This window comes from Trichomycterus rosablanca, chromosome 4 (assembly GCF_030014385.1).
Source record: "Trichomycterus rosablanca isolate fTriRos1 chromosome 4, fTriRos1.hap1, whole genome shotgun sequence".
Classification (NCBI taxonomy): domain Eukaryota; kingdom Metazoa; phylum Chordata; class Actinopteri; order Siluriformes; family Trichomycteridae; genus Trichomycterus; species Trichomycterus rosablanca.
Window position 1 is genome coordinate 24,534,755 of NC_085991.1, and position 19,836 is coordinate 24,554,590.

The 19,836-nt window shown below is 39.4% G+C and overlaps 1 protein-coding gene across 2 annotated transcripts in view; it reads left to right on the forward strand.

Moving 5' to 3' along the window:
- ank2b (ankyrin 2b, neuronal) overlaps positions 1-19,836 on the forward strand; it is a 206,401-nt gene that overhangs the window by 30,707 nt on the left and 155,858 nt on the right. Inside the window, exon 1 of one of the 2 annotated variants that reach the window (XM_062994039.1) lies at positions 6,145-6,339. The exons of the other annotated variant lie outside the window; for it this stretch is intronic. Coding sequence (XP_062850109.1) covers positions 6,283-6,339 — 57 coding nt within the window. The 5' untranslated portion in view covers positions 6,145-6,282. Of the gene's footprint in view, positions 1-6,144; positions 6,340-19,836 lie in introns of those variants that run through there. 2 annotated transcript variants of the gene reach the window in all.

Genomic DNA, 19,836 nt, shown 5'->3' on the forward strand with positions numbered 1-19,836 from the left:
GATTGACTGTGATCTTGTATTTCTTCCATTTTCGAATTATCGCACCAACAGTGGTCTCTTTCTCACCAAGCTTCTTGCTGATGGTCTTGTAGCCCATTCCAGCCTTGTGCAGGTCTACAATCTTGTCCCTGACGTCCTTTGATAGCTCTTTGGTCTTGCCCATGGTGGTCGAGTGATTTGAACGGAAGAAACTGATTCTGTGACAGGAGTCTTTTATACAGGGACAGGACTAATTTGTGTGCCTCATGGGCACATAACCGGTCTGTGGGGGTCAGAATTCTTGCTGGTTGGTAGGGGATCAAATACTTATTTCCCTTAATTAAATACAAATTAATTTATAACTTTTATTGAATGTTTTTTTTCTGGATTTTTTGTTGATATTCTGTCTCTCTCTGTTAAAATAAACCTTCCATGCCGCTCAGGTGGCGCAGCGGTCAAAAGAAACGCGCTGCAACCAGGGCTGGATTCTGAGAAGCGTCGTATCGAATCCAGCCTTGCTTTACCGGTTCGAAGCTGAGTGGCTATATGAGCAATGATTGGCCGGTTGCTCATGTGGGGGGTGGGACAAAAAAACGGATGTGGGTCTCTCTCTGTCAGAATGCGATTGCGTTCTCTGCCGGCTGATTGGAGGCGCTTACACAGAGATGGGAGGGGGTGCCCTTAGGGTGTGTCTCTCCGCATGCAACGCTAGGTGGCGCCAAACTCGTCAATGTGTGGGTGGCAAAGATGCATCTGGCTGCTGCTCGTGTTTCGGAGGGGATACGGGTTAGCTTCAATCACCTCCGTCAGGGCAGGGTTCGGCATAGACAGAGAGGAAGCACGATGCTAATTGAACAATTAGATGCGCTAAAAGGGGAGAAAAAGGGGTAAAAATTTAAATAAATAAATAAATACATAAATAAACCTTCCATAAAAATTATAGACTGTTCAAGTCTTTGTAAGGGGGTAAACTTACAAAATCAGCAGGGGATCAAATACTTATTTCCCCCACTGTATATATGTATATGTTACTAATACTGTGTTTAAACTGATGTTTAAAGAACTCGGACATAAAATATTTATTTTTAACTTTATAATGTTTTTAACTTCATTAAAGTTTCATTACATTGGCTTATTTATTAGGTGTTTCTTTGCACAATGCAAAAATTGAGGACTCATCAGGTGTAATATGAATTCAGTGCATGGAAAAGGCATACACAGTGGAGGACACAGGCATCAGAATCTATGGACATCCAAAACAGTGTATTTGTGTGTGTGTGTGTGTGTGTGTGTGTATTCATTCATGTATCCATGCTGTGGGGGAAGGGTTAGTCCTGTAAGTCAATTGCCCCCTATTTAGCAGAAGCTGAGAATTTACTCACTCTACTGACTGCACACTTTCTCACTGCCAGATCACTCTAGGCTGTTAACCACCTACAGTCAGATCTTATAGGAAATCTAAGAGAAGGGTGAATGCAGGAAAACAGTAATCTGAGTGTTGCTTGATTTGTTGTCTCACAGCTAACTGGGAGCAGGTTAGTTCAGGAATAATCCTGCAAATCTACAAAGTCCTACTAAGCCCTTGGTTGGACAAAACCTTTTGAGAGATGATTATAATCACTGGCAGGATGGAATTTTCTGGTTGGCTGGTGGTTCATCAGAAGTAACATAAGGTCATTACATTTTTAGTTTTAATTTAATTTCAAATCCTAATTTGCTTGATTTTAGCCAGTCATTTCAAACAGACAATAGCAGTGTCATGTGGGTCACCAGAGGAAGATAAAGGTTTTGGAATGACACTGCCAGAGCCAAACCTCAATCCAGCTCAAAATCTTTTAGGTGACCTGAATAGGGTTTTACACAGGAGATGCCCTTACAATCTGACAGATTTGAAGCGCTTTTGCATGGAAGCATGGGCAAAGTCATGATGTGCCATGCTGTTAGACTCTTTTTCAAACAGACTGAATGCTGTCATAAAATCAAAACATACGTCAACAAGTATTAAAGACATTATTGTATGATTCTTCATTTTTATTTCCCCACTAAATGATTTGAGTTGTTTTATTAAATTGTAAAAAAAATTGAACTGATTTTGTTCTCAGTAAAGTGAAGTATTTTTATGCATTTCCCCCCTTTTTCTCCCAGTCTAGTCATTTCCAATTGCCCACTTCAACTACTACTACTGCTTATATCACCCCCATGCTAATCATTGACTAACACCTGCCTCCTCTGACTTCTTGTTTTCTCCAGCTAGCAGTGGATTTTAACAAAGAGCCATATGGAAAGTCAAGCTATGCCTTATATGTACCTCCACTATTCATGCACTACGTAAGCTCCCAGAAGTATCATGATTATTTTTTTTAAATTCAAAATAGCTTATTTGAGGTTAGAGTTTGTTTTTTCCGGTGTTAAATCTGTTATGCTGGTGTTTAGAATGAAAAGGTGACTAAAAGTGTCTGACAGCTTAGAACCCCATTTAATTTGCACTGATTGTGGTAATCTCTGTCTGTGGTTTTAAGCTGTACATTTGCACCAACTTGTACTTTATATTTCGATAGGTATAATGTAAAATAATGTTAATATAAAAGTACATCCTTTGGACATCCCTTCGAATGAGTTCAGGTGTTTCAGCAACTCCCATTGCTAGTAGGGGACTGTGCCCCAGTGCACATATTAAGGACCATAAAGGTGTGGTTTGATGAGTTTGGTGTGGAGGAAATCCAGTACCCTGCACAAAGCCCTAAGCTCAAACCCAATAAACATCTTTGGGATAACTTGGAACATTGATTATGGACTATCCAACATAAATGCCTGAAAGCACAGACAGACTCCAAAATCTTGTGGAAGGCCTCCCAGAAGAGTGGAGGCTTTTATACCTAACAATTCACTTTAACTGTATGAGAATTATATTGAATTATGGATGCACATTTTGTTAATTTCTTAATAAATTAAACAATATAAGTGTGTGAAAAGTTTTCCTGTTTAGATTATCTTGTTAAAACCTTTTATACAGTTTACGTTACTCAAAACTAATTCTTACATGCAGTAAGAATTTTAAGCAAAAAAGCAGTATTTATGAAAACCTAAAATTAAAAATACTTAATAAATCTTAGATTTATTGGAATAGCTTCATTCCTTCAGTATGCTGATGCTGTCACTCACTGTGAGTTGTTTCAAATAAACACATAGATGTGTGTTAAGTATGCTTTATGTGGGAATTACCAGTCAAGAGGTTTAAGTCATTTGAAGATATGCATGTTGCCTTGATAACAGTTACTCTTCGGTTTGACTCATATGTTTTAACAAAGTAGACTTTGTATACCAGTACTCGTAGTTCATATAGAAAATCTTCACTTTTGTCTTTCAGCCTGAAAGCAAAACTCACAGAAAATTGCATTTGCTGCAAACATAATTCTTATTGATTCATTATTATTTTTTTATTCACTGTCTGTGAGTATTAAAAATTCCATATTTTATCTCTTTATTTTTTATTTGTGGATCAGCACTGTGATGCAGTATTGGTTACTGTGATTTCTGCCTAATCTTAATAGAGGTCTGTGTTATACCAACGGAGTGTGTCAATTATTTATTAAAAACATTGGTTTTTGAGTTCAGGCTTTTGAGTGTGGCTCTTCCACGAGTTGATTCCACACAGCCTATTAGACCCTGACAATCTGGGTCCTGGGACCTCCAGTCCATATCTGTAAAGAGTCTATATAAATGTATATAAATGTAAATGTATATAAATATCCATTATAGATAATGGATAATTATATACATGGGCTACATACATGACACTACACTTCAATTACTTTCACAAAATAACTAATGTTGTGGCCACTTGAATGGCACAGCAGTCTGATGTGCTAATCCACTTTTGAAGAGACTTTGTTTTGTTTCACACTTGTACCCCTGACACACTTGTTTAAATATCCTGAATGTGTTGGGGCTCTCTGTAGGAATCCAATACTAGCTGATGTACAAAGGTGGCTGCCAGCTTCATAGGTCTGGATGAATGGGGGAATCGGATATATACAAACTGGATAATAGACAATACTAATAATAATAGTTGTTATGAATATTGTTATAATAATAATTGTACATTGTGCTGTCATCATAAAGCTAAGTTCTTGTGACAAAAATGCAACTAAATATTTCAAAAATAAATATGTATAATTTTAAAATGACTCATTCATTTATCTATTTCCAGTAAATTCTCCTAGTAATCTGATCCTAGATCTGAAGTGTTTTCTGAGAACACTGGGCAAGGAACATTCCCTGGATAGGTGCCACTCCATCAAATAGCACCACAACTCACTCATTCATACTCACTAACACCCAGGGGCAGTAGCGGTGGGACACGATGAAATAAATGGGAAAAGCCAAGTGAAAATAAGACCTTTGAGGTGAGAATTAAAACCAGGTCCCCAGAATCCATGGTGCGGTGTGGCACCTACTTTACCAGTTTTTATCTTTTATTCTTTACTTGTATTTATGCGGGTGTTTTTATCTTACGGAGGTGAAGATTGAAAAGCAAATCTCACAGTTACATTCATGCCTTGATTCAATTGCATCAGTTCCATTCTGTTCAGATTGTCACAAGCAAACAACTTTTGTTTATTTTTTCCACCCTAAAAACTACAGTCAAAGCCTATTAAGACTTCCTTTAAATAAGACATCTTTTGTTTGCTGTCTAGGCAGGGGCACTTCCCATTCAGGCCATTAAGCAGTGTCAGAGGTCACCACGCTTTCTGATCTTTCATGAGGAAATAAATGGAGAGACATTGCACATAGAAAGATTTTTATTTGGAACAGTGTATAACAGGAGTGTGGGGAGAATCAGCCTTTGGATCACTGAGTTGTGAAACTGATGGCAGACCAGACAGACAGACAGACAGACAGACAGACGGGTTGGGACTGCACTTGCCAGGGAGTAGTAATTAGTGTCATCTAGGTCAGAGCAGTGCTTCCATTTTTACTATAGTACATTTCAAAAGGAAATAATTTCAGTACCTCCCTAATAAACATTTAAAATGTCATGTTGGTCAGACTCCCAAATGGCCAATGTTCAATGTCAATGTCAAAAGTTAACATGCACTAGTCCTGGACCACTAGTCCAGGTCAGGACTCCCACAGGACCACTACAGAGTAGGTATTATTTGGGTGGATTATTTGGGTGGATCATTCTCAGCACTGTAGTAACACTGACATGGTGGTGGTGTGTTAGTGTGTGTTGTGCTGGTATGAGTGGATAAGACACAGCAATGCTGCTGGAGTTTTTAAACACCTCACTGTCACTGCTGGACTGAGAATCGTCCACCAACCAAAAACATCCAGACAACAGCACCCCATGGGCAGCGTCCTGTGACCACTGATGAAGGTCTAGAAGATGACCAACTCAAACAGCAGCAACAGATGAGCGATTGTCTCTGACTTTACATCTACAAGGTGGACCAATTAGGTAGGAGTGTCTAATAGAGTGGACAGTGAGTGGACCACGGTATTTAAAAACTCCAGCAGTGCTGCTGTGTCTGATCCACTCAAACCAAAACAACACACACTAACACACTACCACCATGTCAGTGTCACTGCAGTGCTGAGAATAATCCACCACACACACACCTAGTTAGTTAGTTTATATGTATATAAAAATATAGGTATATTCCCCCAGTAAGCTACTGTTGATTGCCATTAACAAGCTTTTGGCACTATTCTGATTGGATCTTCAGCCAGAGATAAACTAAATTTGTTGGTATTTTAGCACAGATCGGTCTTTTCAGTACAGTTTACATATTCTTAATTGTATTGAGGTTCGGACTTTGGAAGGGCAATTTTAGATTTAGATTTAACCCAGTTTTGATCATTGTCTTGTCCAATGTGTGTGGATTATTACATTCTCATTATGTGGTATATATCATAACACCTCAGTCCAGAATGCCTAATACACAATAAAAAGATGTGATCATGCTAACATCATGAGTAAGAGCTGGTGTTTTGATCTGCCTCAGTTGCCTCTCCAAATAAACACTGGTGGCAGCTGCTGCCATGGCAACATGATTTTGCTGCCCCCTCCTCCATCTCTCTCTCTCTCTCTCTCTCTCTCTCTCTCTCTCTCCCTCTCTCTCTCAGCCACTCCCCCTGTTCCGGTGCTTTGCTTGCCACATAGTGCCAGAGTCAGTATAGTCTAGTAGAGTGAAGAGAGTGCAAGGATCTCTGTTGGATGGAGAGTTGGATAACTGAGTGAGTCCCAACACAGAAACCAAGACTTTTTGGGGGAGAATACAGGAAGACACCCATCGGAGGATGGAGGCTACAGACAGACTCAATGGACTTGGAGGGAGAAGGAGAAAACCTAAAAAGGTAAAGTTCATTCAAATTGAGAGCTACTGTCTGGAAATAGTCTGAAAAGTATCAAGGGATTAATTATATTAATATTTTTTTCATGATTAAATAATTAAGCCCAAGGTCAGACCAGTTTCTTTGAAGTTAAAGTAGAATTGTGATTTCTGAATGGAGTCATTAACATGGTTTTAGCAGCGTGAGGGAACTTCAGAGCTTGTTTTTGGGCAGTGCTGCCTGATGCTCTCTCAGGGGGCTGACTGGTAGGCAGGTGGCATACTGTGCATGTGTGCACTGTTTCTATGGGCTTGGTGCTTCCAGCCTTAACAAGGTGTCTGTTTTGGGAATCAGGATGCAGCAACATTGCAACAGCTAAATTTGGTGTTGATTCTTGTGCTTTATATGTATTTTTTTCCTTTATTCAGAAGAGGTGCTGATGCTGTTGTTCTTCCTTGTGTTTATTTCTGCACATCCTCCAGGGAGCACTTTACTCCTGTGTCTTTTTGTGGTTAGATTAAAACATATGGCTTGGCCTTTTCTGTATGTTACATTTCTATTAAAGTGCTGATCCTAGTGTAGCTAGTGGATTGTCATAAGAAGCTTTGTTCCTCAGGGTGTTGTCTGTGTTTAATAAAGGGTGGGTCTACGTCTTTCTGAGTGTGGATCGTATTTATATCAGCCATGAGGCACTCTATTTGAGAAGTTTATCTAAGCGAGTATTATATTGTTATACTATGTGATTATTTTTTAGATGGTATGCGTTAGATGTGGGTGTTGGATTCAGGTTTGAATTGGGTGCTTGATGCACCTGTATGTTCCAGCTCATGGTCAATTAATCTCCCTGGGAATTAAAAAAAAAGTTAAAAAAAATAACCTCTTCAACCCTTTGTTTTTTATAGAAATATCTTAGAATGAGCGCATAGGAATGACAATATCCAGCTTACCTCATGAGGCAATAGAAGAGCTAAGCGTCATGGATTGTCGTGTACCTAGTGACTCATACATAGGTTTAGTTGTAAATTTAAAACAATATAACAGCATTCATTCATAAACAACTAAAAAACTGCCAAAACTTTACTATAGCTATTATTTGGGACTTGATAAACAACATTATTGATACAACGGCCATAAAAAATCCTCGTTTTCTGATTGTCTTGCAGATGCCTACGGATTTCTTATAATAGAACGTCTCTAAAGTAGATTCTCTCCAAATCACGATTCAATGCCCTTGGTCAAGCTTTACCCTGTTAGCATGTAATCAAATGATCATTAATACATCAAGCATTAATAAATGATATTATAATCACATTTATAATACTGTGGGTTCTTCACACGCCACTAGATGCTCAAAGGTATGTAGACCCCTCTTTAGTTTCTGAGTTTGGGTATTTCAGCCACACCCTTGTTAACAAGTGTATAAAATCGATTATACTAAATACATATGATGCTTCCACCTTTGTGGCAGCATTTTGGGGAAGGTCATTTCTGTCCCGTCTTAAAAACATGGTTTGTTGAGTTTGGTATAAAGGAACTCCAGTGCCCTGCACAGAGCTCCTACCTCAACCCCATCCACCTATTTGGGATAGATTTGAATGCTGATCATGAGAGAGGGCTTTTTTTTTTGCAATTTTTCTCCCAATCTAGTCATATACAATTATCCGATTGCATTAAGCTTCCTCTCTACTGATGCTGATCTCTACTGCTGATTAAGGAGAGCCAGACTGCACTAGCCGACTGCATCTTTTCACCTGAACGAGGCGACATTCATATCAGCTTTGTGTATGGAGAGCCACACCATGATCAACACATTATTCCTCGACTCTGTGCAGGCACCATCAATCAGCCAGCAGAGGTAGTAATTGCATCAGTTATGGGGTCCCTATCTGGCTTCCCATCCTGTATGAACAACAAGCCAATCATTCTTCATATAGCCGCCCAGCCGGATGGCAGAGCTGAGTTTCGAACCGACGAGTTCGAAATGTCAGCTCTGGTGTGCTAGCGTGTTTTACCATTGTGCCACCAGAACGGCATGACAGGGCTTTTTTTAAACCTCATAATGCATTTTTTTGACACAAAATTATTAAGGAAAGCCTATACAAAAAGTGGAAGCTTTTAAAGTGTGTGTGTGTGTGTGTATGTGTGGTAAGAACTACATATTAACGCCCCTGGTTTTGAAATGGGATGTCCAACAAGCTCATGGTCAAGTGTCCAAATGTATTTGGTCATATAATGTATGTAAATTTTCATTTTCTTTATGCACACAAATAAAATATTAAAAAGTGTCATTTAGTTGAATATGATGCAACATAAAACAGAGCTGCTTAAAAAGATATTTTAATCAATATTATTTCCATCACTTGCACAGATGACAACAAAGTACTTTTTGATGGGCTTTTTAAGAAAATAAGGATAAAAACATGCAGTTTGTGATGCAGTGACAAATTAGACAATTATTCTTAGTCATGGTTTATCTGGGTCAGTGTGGAAACATAATTATTATATTTTTATATTAATAATATTACATATAATATTTGTAGACATAATAATAATAGTGTATTTTTATAATACGTTTTTATTTAAGTTTAAAAAATACAGGCAAGGATCTTGGTTTTAAATTTATTTGTATAGCCAAACTGTATTTGTATAGCACTTTTTACAATAGACATTGTTTCAGAGCAGGTTCTACAATTGCAATAAAATGTATGAACACAAATTTGCAGGTAGCTTCCAGAAATGTTTTGCTGTAAGGCGACAGTCACATCTGCAGTGCAGGAACAATGGCTTCAGGCTGAATTTGCACAATCTAGACAATTCCTGGTGTGGCACAGGGGAGCAAAGTGAGGATCTATGTTTGAATTATTGATAAGCCCTCCCCCCTCTTGACCCCTCTGCAGTCCAGGGGGCTGGATGATTGGTGTTTAATCAGTGCAGCAGAGTTGGGTGGAGTTGTGTTTGGCATTAATGAGGAACAAATGCAGGAATGCTGTGTCTCTATATGAGGTTTACCTACATAAATCTGCAGTTCTGTTACCTCATATACCTCCAGGATTTACACAGTGCGGCAATGGTAGTCAAAATGAATGTGGTTATTCAGTTAATATTTGTAAACATTGATGACCAGTATTAGAATATTACAGCTAAACTGCCTTATTCTTTACTATTAGCAGTATTAGACTGCACCCAAGTGAGGCTGGATATCTCAGTACTAGCAAACTAGCTTTGATTATTTTGAGGATTTGACAATTATAGACTTAACAACTTAATATTATCCAGACATTATAACCTATACATTTTAACATACACCGATCAACCATAACATTAAAACCACCTCCTTGTTTCTACACTCACTGTCAATTTTATCAGCTCCACTTACCGTATAGAAGCACTTTGTAGTTCTACAATTACTGACTGGAGTCCATCTGTTTCTCTGCACGCTTTGTTAGCCCCCATTCATGCTGTTCTTCAATGGTCAGGACTCTCCCAGGACCACTACAGAACAGGTATTATTTAGGTGGTGGATCATTCTCAGCACTGCAGTGACACTGACATGGTGGTGGTGTGTTAGTGTGTGTTGTGCTGGTATGAGTGATCAGACACAGCAGCGTTGCTGGAGTTTTTGAACATTTCACTGTCACTGCTGGGCTAAGAATAGTCCACCAACCAAAAATATCCAGCCAACATCGCCCCGTGGGCAGCGTCCTGTGACCACTGATGAAGGTCTAGAAGATGACCAACTCAAACAGCAGCAATAGATGAGCGATTGTGTCTGACTTTACATCTACAAGGTGGACCAACTAGGTAGGAGTGTCTAATAGAGTGGACAGTGAGTGGACACAGTATTTAAAAACTCCAGCAGCGCTGCTGTGTCTGATCCACTCATACCAGTACAACACACACTAACACACAACCACCATGTCAGTGTCACTGCAGTGCTAAGAATGATCCACCACCTAAATAATACCTACTCTGTAGTGGTCCTGTGGGGGTCCTGACCATTGAAGAACAGCATGAAAGGGGGCTAACAAAGCATGCAGAGAAACAGATGGACTACAGGCAGTAATTGTAGAACTACAAAGTGCTTCTATATGGTAAGTGGAGCTGATAAAATGGACAGTGAGTGTAGAAACAAGAAGGTGGTTTTAATGTTATGATTGATTTGTTTTAATTGAAGGAAAACCCACTTAGAAATTAGTCCAGATAGTACAAATGTGCCACCCAAGAGGAGTTATCTTACTTAAATAGTGTATAGGGTTACATTTATTTGTTTATTTATTAAGAAATAATGAATATTTGAATTTAAATAATCATGTCTAAAGGAAGTATATTTAATTGTAGACTTGTACAATCAAAGTTAACTTTGAGTTGCTTCTTGGCATCTGTTATCTTTTACAGCATTGAGTCCTCAGGGGAGCGCTCAGAGCTATAGCATGTAGCACTTAACAGCAATCTGTACTCGACAGCAGGTTTAAAGGAAGATGAAAAGCTAATGAAGCTAATGTTTCTGTTCTGGAGTAATGGCCGAGAAACCAAGGTTTGGGTCTTTTCTGGTGAAATAAATGCACATATGCAGACAATAAAAAGCCATATTTGGCTCTGGATAATCACACAGCATACTAAAGATGTATAGAACCATATTGCCATGGATGATTGTGGTTCCCCACAATAAAGAACATCAATATTTAGATAATTTTGCAAGGTTCTATGGAATGCCTTTGCAGAAGTGTGTCATGAATTCCACAGAAATGAAGCACACCTATGCCCACAGACTTTCTAATCATTAAGCTATCTAAATCTTCAAAATGAAGGTTTTATAAATATGTTTACCACTGTTTTGGTTTTCTTAAAAGCATTTAAAGCACTGACATTTTTTCTTACTTTCCTGTTGGTAATAATTCACCGTTTAGCTTAGCAGAAATGTGGTTTTGTATGTTAGCTTTATTTACAAAGACCTGTTGTAATACTGCACCAAAGAAACAGTGTTCATTACACCTGCACTTTACTAACATGCTATCTGTTTGTTTCATGGGTCATGGGGGGTGCCTTCGTCTGTAATTATGACAGCTGGGTATTGTAATTGTTTAAATAGCAGTTACCTTGCTGTGTTACACAACAAACCATATGTAATATTATGTCATAGAGGGACTAATAACAAAAAAAAACCTTTGTGTTCTATAGGACATATACACCGACTAGGCATAACATTATGACCACTGACAAGTGAAGTTAATAACACTGATTATCTCTTCATCACGGCACCTGTTAGTGGGTGGGATATATTAGGCAGCAAGTGAACATTTATCCTCAAAGCTGATGTGTTAGAAGCAGGAAAAATGGGCAAGCATAAGGACTTGAGTGAGTTTGACAAGGGCCAAATTGTGATGGCTAGACGACTGGGTCAGAGCATCTCCAAAACTGCAGCTCGTGTGGGGTGTTCCCGGTCTGCAGTGGTCAGTATCTATCAAAACTGGTCCAAGGAAAGAACAGTGGTAAACCTGCGACAGTAAAAACACGGTGTTCACCAGAGCTGAGATCTCGAATACATCGTATCGAATTTCGGCTCTGCCTGCCGGCTGAGCAGCCACATGAACTACGATTGGCCTGTTGTTCAGATGAGGGGCGGGATTAAGCCGGGTGGGGACTCTCTCTCAGACTAGTGCGATTACGAGCTCTGCTGGCTGGTTGGTGGCGCCTGCACAGAGATGGGAAAGGAGTGCGGTAGAGGGTGTGGCTCTCCGTACACAGCGCTGTACTGCACTGCACTCGTCAAGTATAGGTGATAAGATGTTCGATTGCTGTGCACGTGTCGGAGGGGGTGTGGAGCAGCCTCGTCCTCCCCAGTCAGGAGCAGGGACCAGCATTAGTGAGAGGATGATTGATGAGCAGAAATTGGATGCGCTAAAAGTGGGAGAAAAAGGGGAAATAAAAATAAAAATAAATAAATACTAATCCAGTACCCTAACCACTAAGCTACCATTGCACAAAATTGATAAAAATGAAAAGGATTTTTCACGATTATTTCAAATAATTGTGTTAAGCTCAAATACTTGGAACTGGAAAGTTACATAGTAATTGTGACAGTACTCGTGTGTTTATCTTAGCCTTTTTAATTACTGCTGTTTTAGAAAGGTTGATCAAAATAAGCATAAATTAGCTGTTTGTAAAATATCTGGGCCTGACAACATAAGAGTTATAGATTAAAAACACAGTGTTGACTGGTAGTGGAATGGATTCAGCTCCTGAAAAATAGATAATTACCTAACTGCTGTCATAACATAAGTCAATCTTAATTGGAGTAGCGACATCGATCGACACAGCAGGATTACTGAGCTCCGGATTTAATTTAATTTGTGTTTAAATAATGCATTTGGCTTAGCTCTTAATAAAGTGGCACGGTGCACAGGGGTGAAACCTCTGAATGTAAAACATATTTTCATTGCTCTCAATACAATACAAACACTAGGGGCAAAAATACATTCTGGACAGGGTGCAAATTCATTACATTGTATCACCCATTCATTTAAATTAAAGAAGCAACTTATTGTAGCCAGTCCATCCTGTTCGGTTTTTGGGAAGTAACTCAAATGTAGCCAAGGATGATATGAACTAAGATTTATGAAGCTCAGCAGCATCATCAGTGTTTACACCTTGCTGCCCACAATCATATTTATTTTTTGCAGTATTTTTTAAAGTATAAAAGTGCTTTAAGTAGTGATTTTAGTGTGCATTTGTGGTATATTGCAGTGTACATACATCTGTGGCTGTATACTCCTCATTATTATTAGTTTTCATAACTGTCAGAAACTGTAGGAGTTGCTAAATCATTCATCCTATAGAATTTGACTCAGTTTTTTTTAAACTCTAGGTTGGCTCAGAGTTTAGCATCAGTTTTACAGTTTATATTAAGGGTAAAATGCTGCCATGCTAGGAAGTTTTAGTTGCATTTTTGTACACAAACATAATTTGTTTATGTACCATATGGCCAGTATTATGTGAACACCTGACATGAACTGGTTAATCATCCCATTTTAAAACTATGGGCACCTACATGGAGCCTTAGCTGACTGCTTTCATCCTTAGCCACTTTATTAACAGCCTTCATTTATTTTGGAATGCTTTTCACAAGCATTTAGAGTGTCTTTGTTGAAATGTGTGCCCATTCATGCAATAGGTATGAGTCCAGAAATACAGTGGGGGAAATAAGTATTTGATCCCCTGCTGATTTTGTAAGTTTACCCCCTTACAAAGACTTGAACAGTCTATAATTTTTATGGAAGGTTTATTTTAACAGAGAGAGACAGAATATCAACAAAAAATCCAGAAAAAAAACATTAAATAAAAGTTATAAATTAATTTGTATTTAATTACGGGAAATAAGTATTTGATCCCCTACCAAGCAGCAAGAATTCTGACCCCCACAGACCGGTTATGTGCCCATGAGGCACACAAATTAGTCCTGTCCCTGTATAAAAGACTCCCGTCACAGAATCAGTTTCTTCCGTTCAAATCTCTCGACCACCATGGGCAAGACCAAAGAGCTATCAAAGGACGTCAGGGACAAGATTGTAGACCTGCACAAGGCTGGAATGGGCTACAAGACCATCAGCAAGAAGCTTGGTGAGAAAGAGACCACTGTTGGTGCGATAAATCGAAAATGGAAGAAATACAAGATCACAGTCAATCACCCTCACTCTGGAGCTCCATGCAAGATCTCACCTGGTGGGGTAAGAATGATTCTGAGAAAGGTGAGGTCAGTCCAGAATTACACGGGAGGAGCTTGTCAATGATCTCAAGGGAGCTTGAGATCATTTTTGTTGATATTCTGTCTCTCTCTGTTAAAATAAACCTTCTATAAAAATTATAGACTGTTCAAGTCTTTGTAAGGAGGTAAACTTACAAAATCAGCAGGGGATCAAATACTTATTTCCCCCACTGTATGTGCAGGCCACTGCAATTCCTTCACACCAAACTTGTCAATGTTTTTATTTGACCTCGCACAGTAATGAGGCACAGTCATGCTGAAAAAGAAAAAAAAGCCCAGTCCTGTTACTGTTGCCACAAAGTTGAAATGTATTTATACATCGATCAGCCATAACATTAAAACCACCTCCTTGTTTCTACACTCACTGTCCATTTTATCAGCTCCACTTACCATATAGAAGCACTTTGTAGTTCTACAATTACTGACTGTAGTCCATCTGTTTCTCTACATACTTTTAACGTGCTTTCAACCTGTTCTTCAATGGTCAGGACCCCCACAAGACCACCACAGAGCAGGTATTATTAAGGTGGTGGGTGATTTTCAGTACTGCAGTGACACTGACATGGTGGTGGTATGATAGTGTGTGTTGTGCTGGTATGAGTGGATCAGACACAGCAGCGCTGCTGGAGTAAATACCTAGTTGGTCCACCTTGTAGATGTAAAGTCGGAGACGATCACTCATCTATTGCTGCTGTTTGAGTTGGTCATCTTCTAGACCTTCATCACTGGTCACAGGACGCTGCCCATGGGGCGCTGTTGGCTGGATATTTTTGGTTGGTGGACTATTCTCAGTCCAGCAGTGACAGTGAGGTGTTTAAAAACTCCAGCAGCGCTGCTGTGTCATCCACTCATACCGGCACACACACTAACACACCACCACCATGTCAATGTCACTGCAGTGCTGAGAATGATCCTGACCATTGAAGAACAACGAAAGCAGGCTAAAAGTATGCAGAGAAACAGATGGACTACAATCAGTAATTGTAGAATTACAAAGTGCTTCTATATGGTAAGTAGAGCTGATAAAATACATATATACATATACGTATATATATAGTATATAAAAGTTCAAATGATAGGACAATAAAATGATAATTTTAGACGTATTACACTTACAAACAACTTTTTTATATACATATTACATTATAAGATAAATAACATTGCAATTTATCCATTCTTATGCTAAGTGCTTTCTGGTTTTTGTGGCATTTAATTTCTGCATTGTTACAACAGATCCAGTATAATTTAACCGTGAAATGTGATCTGCATTACTAGTCTGCAGTTTATGCCCATCATTTTTCCACTTAAACAGCAAGTGCTTGTTTCAAAGACAGGTCTATACATGACTGTAATTGGTAACAGAACACTGACCTATTAATTTTTAGAACTGGTGCAGATATTGTGTAATCAAGCTTTGTGCATCCTGCTTTCCTATGTTTCTTATGTCTATGGGTTTTGGCGTTGCTTTGCTGAGCATCTCACTGTGTTGCTTTTCTGTAGTGTCTTCCGGAAAGCAAATAGCAACACAGATGGGAAATGCCCATGTTGCTCAGCTGTTGTCATGGCAAGAAAAGGCACCAACAAATATATGATCAACTGCGGTTACATTCCTAAATCGCTGTTAAATTGCAAGCATTTTCAGTGCTTGTCAAACCAGATAAATCAGGACTATAGAGACATCCAGGCTTAACGCTTTCTCTTCTCCATTACACAGGGTGGGCCCGTAACCTAGACAACAGTCATGCTGCTGAAAATTGGTCCGTAACCCGGCCTATCGCTGAGAGACTGGGTGAGACAATAAAAGAGATAAAGCATAGAGAGAAGAAATGAATAAAAGATATTGATCAGTGTTAACATGATTGCGTGTATGCTGGGCAGACACATTTGGAACCCAGGCCAACAGTGAATATGAGAGTAAGAGTGATAGAAGGAAAGAGAAAAATAAAGAGAGGTGAAAGAGAAAAAAACGGAGAGGAGGGGTGAGAGTGTAGGAGCCCCACCCTGTTTTATACCCACTCATATTTGTGATGAACAGAGCCTTTGTCTAAAAACAGCAAAACTGAGATATAGACAGTGTAAATCAGCACGGAGTAAAGAACAACCATTGTTTCTAATCCATGCTGTGTATCTAGAACAAGGGAAGTCACTTAATGCAACACTATCAATCTAGCCGCGCCTCATGAAGCAATCAGTGAATGGAACGTGTTGTCTGACCAGCTGAGACAAACTAGGCCAGCATTGTCTTTGTACAGCACTGAATTAATCGGATCTGGCTTAATGACAGGATATCATAAGGATGCTATTAATGCATATGGCTCGTTGTACTAACTGCTATAATCGGCTCTTGTTTGTGTTCAGTCATGGGTGTTGCTGCGTGCCACACTTAGCACAATTGATTGTTCAGATTACCATATATACGTGGTGTTATATGACTCTCTAGAAAAGTGTTTAGTTTATTACGACAGACAAATTGTTCTGCATTTTGTAATGCAAAATGTCATAATTAATAAATTATACAGTACTGTGCATTATGAAATTTCATTATGAAATTGTGTAATACATGCCTTTGTATTTGCTATATTTATTCAAATCTTAAATCTTACTTTTCCAAAAATTCAGAGAAAGTGTTTTACTTTTACATACTAATGACAATAATACTCTGGTTAGCTATCTATCCTGTCAGAACATGATAATGTGCAGGTAAATATGCACAGATAATTCTTTCCTCCAGTTATCAAGGCTCTAAATATATCAGCAAATATTTGTTAAATTCTCATAGTAACTAAGCGGAAAATGTATAAAATCTGCAACATTTTAAAGGTGTAAAAGTCAAGAGCTTTGTTTTGGCTTTGTATTTTCTATCTGATGTACAGTGTATCACAAAAGTGAGTACACCCCTCACATTTCTGCAAATATTTCATTATATCTTTTCATGGGACAACACTATAGACATGAAACTTGGATATAACTTAGAGTAGTCAGTGTACAACTTGTATAGCAGTGTAGATTTACTGTCTTCTGAAAATAACTCAACACACAGCCATTAATGTCTAAATAGCTGGCAACATAAGTGAGTACACCCCACAGTGAACATGTCCAAATTGTGCCCAAATGTGTCGTTGTCCCTCCCTGGTGTCATTTGTCAAGGTCCCAGGTGTAAATGGGGAGCAGGGCTGTTAAATTTGGTGTTTTGGGTACAATTCTCTCATACTGGCCACTGGATATTCAACATGGCACCTCATGGCAAAGAACTGTCTGAGGATGTGAGAAATAGAATTGTTGCTCTCCACAAAGATGGCCTGGGCTATAAGAAGATTGGTAACACCCTGAAACTGAGCTACAGCATGGTGGCCAAGGTCATACAGCGGTTTTCCAGGACAGGTTCCACTCGGAACAGGCTTCGCCAGGGTCGACCAAAGAAGTTGAGTCCACGTGTTCGGCGTCATATCCAGAGGTTGGCTTTAAAAAATAGACACATGAGTGCTGCCAGCATTGCTGCAGAGGTTGAAGACGTGGGAGGTCAGCCTGTCAGTGCTCAGACCATACGCTGCACACTGCATCAACTCGGTCTGCATGGTCGTCATCCCAGAAGGAAGCTGACGCACAAGAAAGCCCGCAAACAGTTTGCTGAAGACAAGCAGTCCAAGAACATGGATTACTGGAATGCCCTGTGGTCTGACGAGACCAAGATAAACTTGTTTGGCTCAGATGGTGTCCAGCATGTGTGGCGGCGCCCTGGTGAGAAGTACCAAGACAACTGTATCTTGCCTACAGTCAAGCATGGTGGTGGTAGCATCATGGTCTTGGGCTGCATGAGTGTTGCTGGCACTGGGGAGCTGCAGTTCATTGAGGGAAACATGAATTCCAACATGTACTGTGACATTCTGAAACAGAGCATGATCCCCTGCCTTCGAAAACTGGCCTCATGGCAGTTTTCCAACAGGATAACGACCCCAAACACAACCTCCAAGATGACAACTGCCTTGCTGAGGAAGCTGAAGGTAAAGGTGATGGACTAAACCCAATTGAGCACCTGTGGCGCATCCTCAAGTGGAAGGTGGAGGAGTTCAAGGTGTCTAACATCCACCAGCTCCGTGATGTCATCATGGAGGAGTGGAAGAGGATTCCAGTAGCAACCTGTGCAGCTCTGGTGAATTCCATGCCCAGGAGGGTTAAGGCAGTGCTGGATAATAATGGTGGTCACACAAAATATTGACACTTTGGGCACAATTTGGACATGTTCACTGTGGGGTGTACTCACTTATGTTGCCAGCTATTTAGACATTAATGGCTGTGTGTTGAGTTATTTTCAGAAGACAGTAAATCTACACTGCTATACAAGTTGTACACTGACTACTCTAAGTTATATCCAAGTTTTATGTCTATAGTGTTGTCCCATGAAAAGATATAATAAAATATTTGCAGAAATGTGAGGGGTGTACTCACTTTTGTGATACACTGTAGTTATCATCGCACTGCCTAAAATACCATAGAAGATCAAATTTAAAACTAAAGCAATTTAGGCAAATAATAACTAAAATAGAATTGGATATACACCGATCAACCATAACATTAAAACCACCTTCTTGTTTCTACACTCACTGTCCATTTACCATACAGAAGCACTTTGTAGTTCTGCAATTACTGACTGTAGTCCATCTGTTTCTCTGCATGCTTTTTAGCCTGCTTTCACCCTGTTCTTCAATAGTCAGGACCCCCACAGGACCACTACAGAGCAGGTATTATTTGGGTGGTGGATCATTCTCAGCACTGCAGTAACACTGACATGGTGGTGGTGTGTTAGTGTGTGTTGTGCTGGTATGAGTGGATAAGACACATCAATGCTGATGGAGTTTTTAAACACCTCACTGTCACTGCTGGAATGAGAATAATCCACCAACCAAATATATATTCAGCCAACAGCGCTCCGTGGGCAGGGTCCTCTGACCACTGATGAGGATCTCAAAGATGACGAAATCAAACAGCAGCAATAGATGAGCGATCGTCTCTGACTTTACATCTACAAGGTGGACCAACTAGGTGTTGGTGTGTCTAATGTCACTGCAGTGAATGTCAGCGAATGTCACTGCAGTACTGAGAATGATCCACCCCCTAAGTAATACCTGCTCTGTGGTGGTCATGGGAGAGTCCTGACCATTTAAGAACAGGGTGAAAGCAGACTAAAAAAGTATGTAGAGAAACAGATGGACTACAATCAGTAATTGTAGAACTACAAAGTGCTTCTATATGGTGTTTCTAAGTGGAGCTGATAAAATGGACAGTGAGTGTAGAAACAAGGTGGTTTTAATGTTATGGTTGATCAGTGTATGTTGAAACAGTGGTAGCCTAGTGGGTAGTGCTGTGGGTTACCATCTAGAACGTTGACAGTATATCCAATAACATTCAAGTTAGTAAACACAATTTCATTTTCTAAATCTATATTTTCTTGTTCTCTTTGTATTTACATTAACATTTTATTTGCTTTATGTGTATAATGAGATTACTGTAATAAAAATGAATATTAAAACGTTAAGATCCACCATTGCAGCAAAGTTCCTTTTGTTATTCATTCACAGCTTTAAAAATCAAACGTGTTGTCAGTAACTGGAGCAGAACAAAAACTAGCCCTTCTGTTTCTCCTTGTGGTCCTGAAATGCTTTCCATGATCAAGCTTTCCTGCATCTTGTTTCCATGGCACCTGTGGCTCTCTCCTTCTGTACATTCCTGAACACGGCGGCTTAAGCCAAAAACACTGGTCT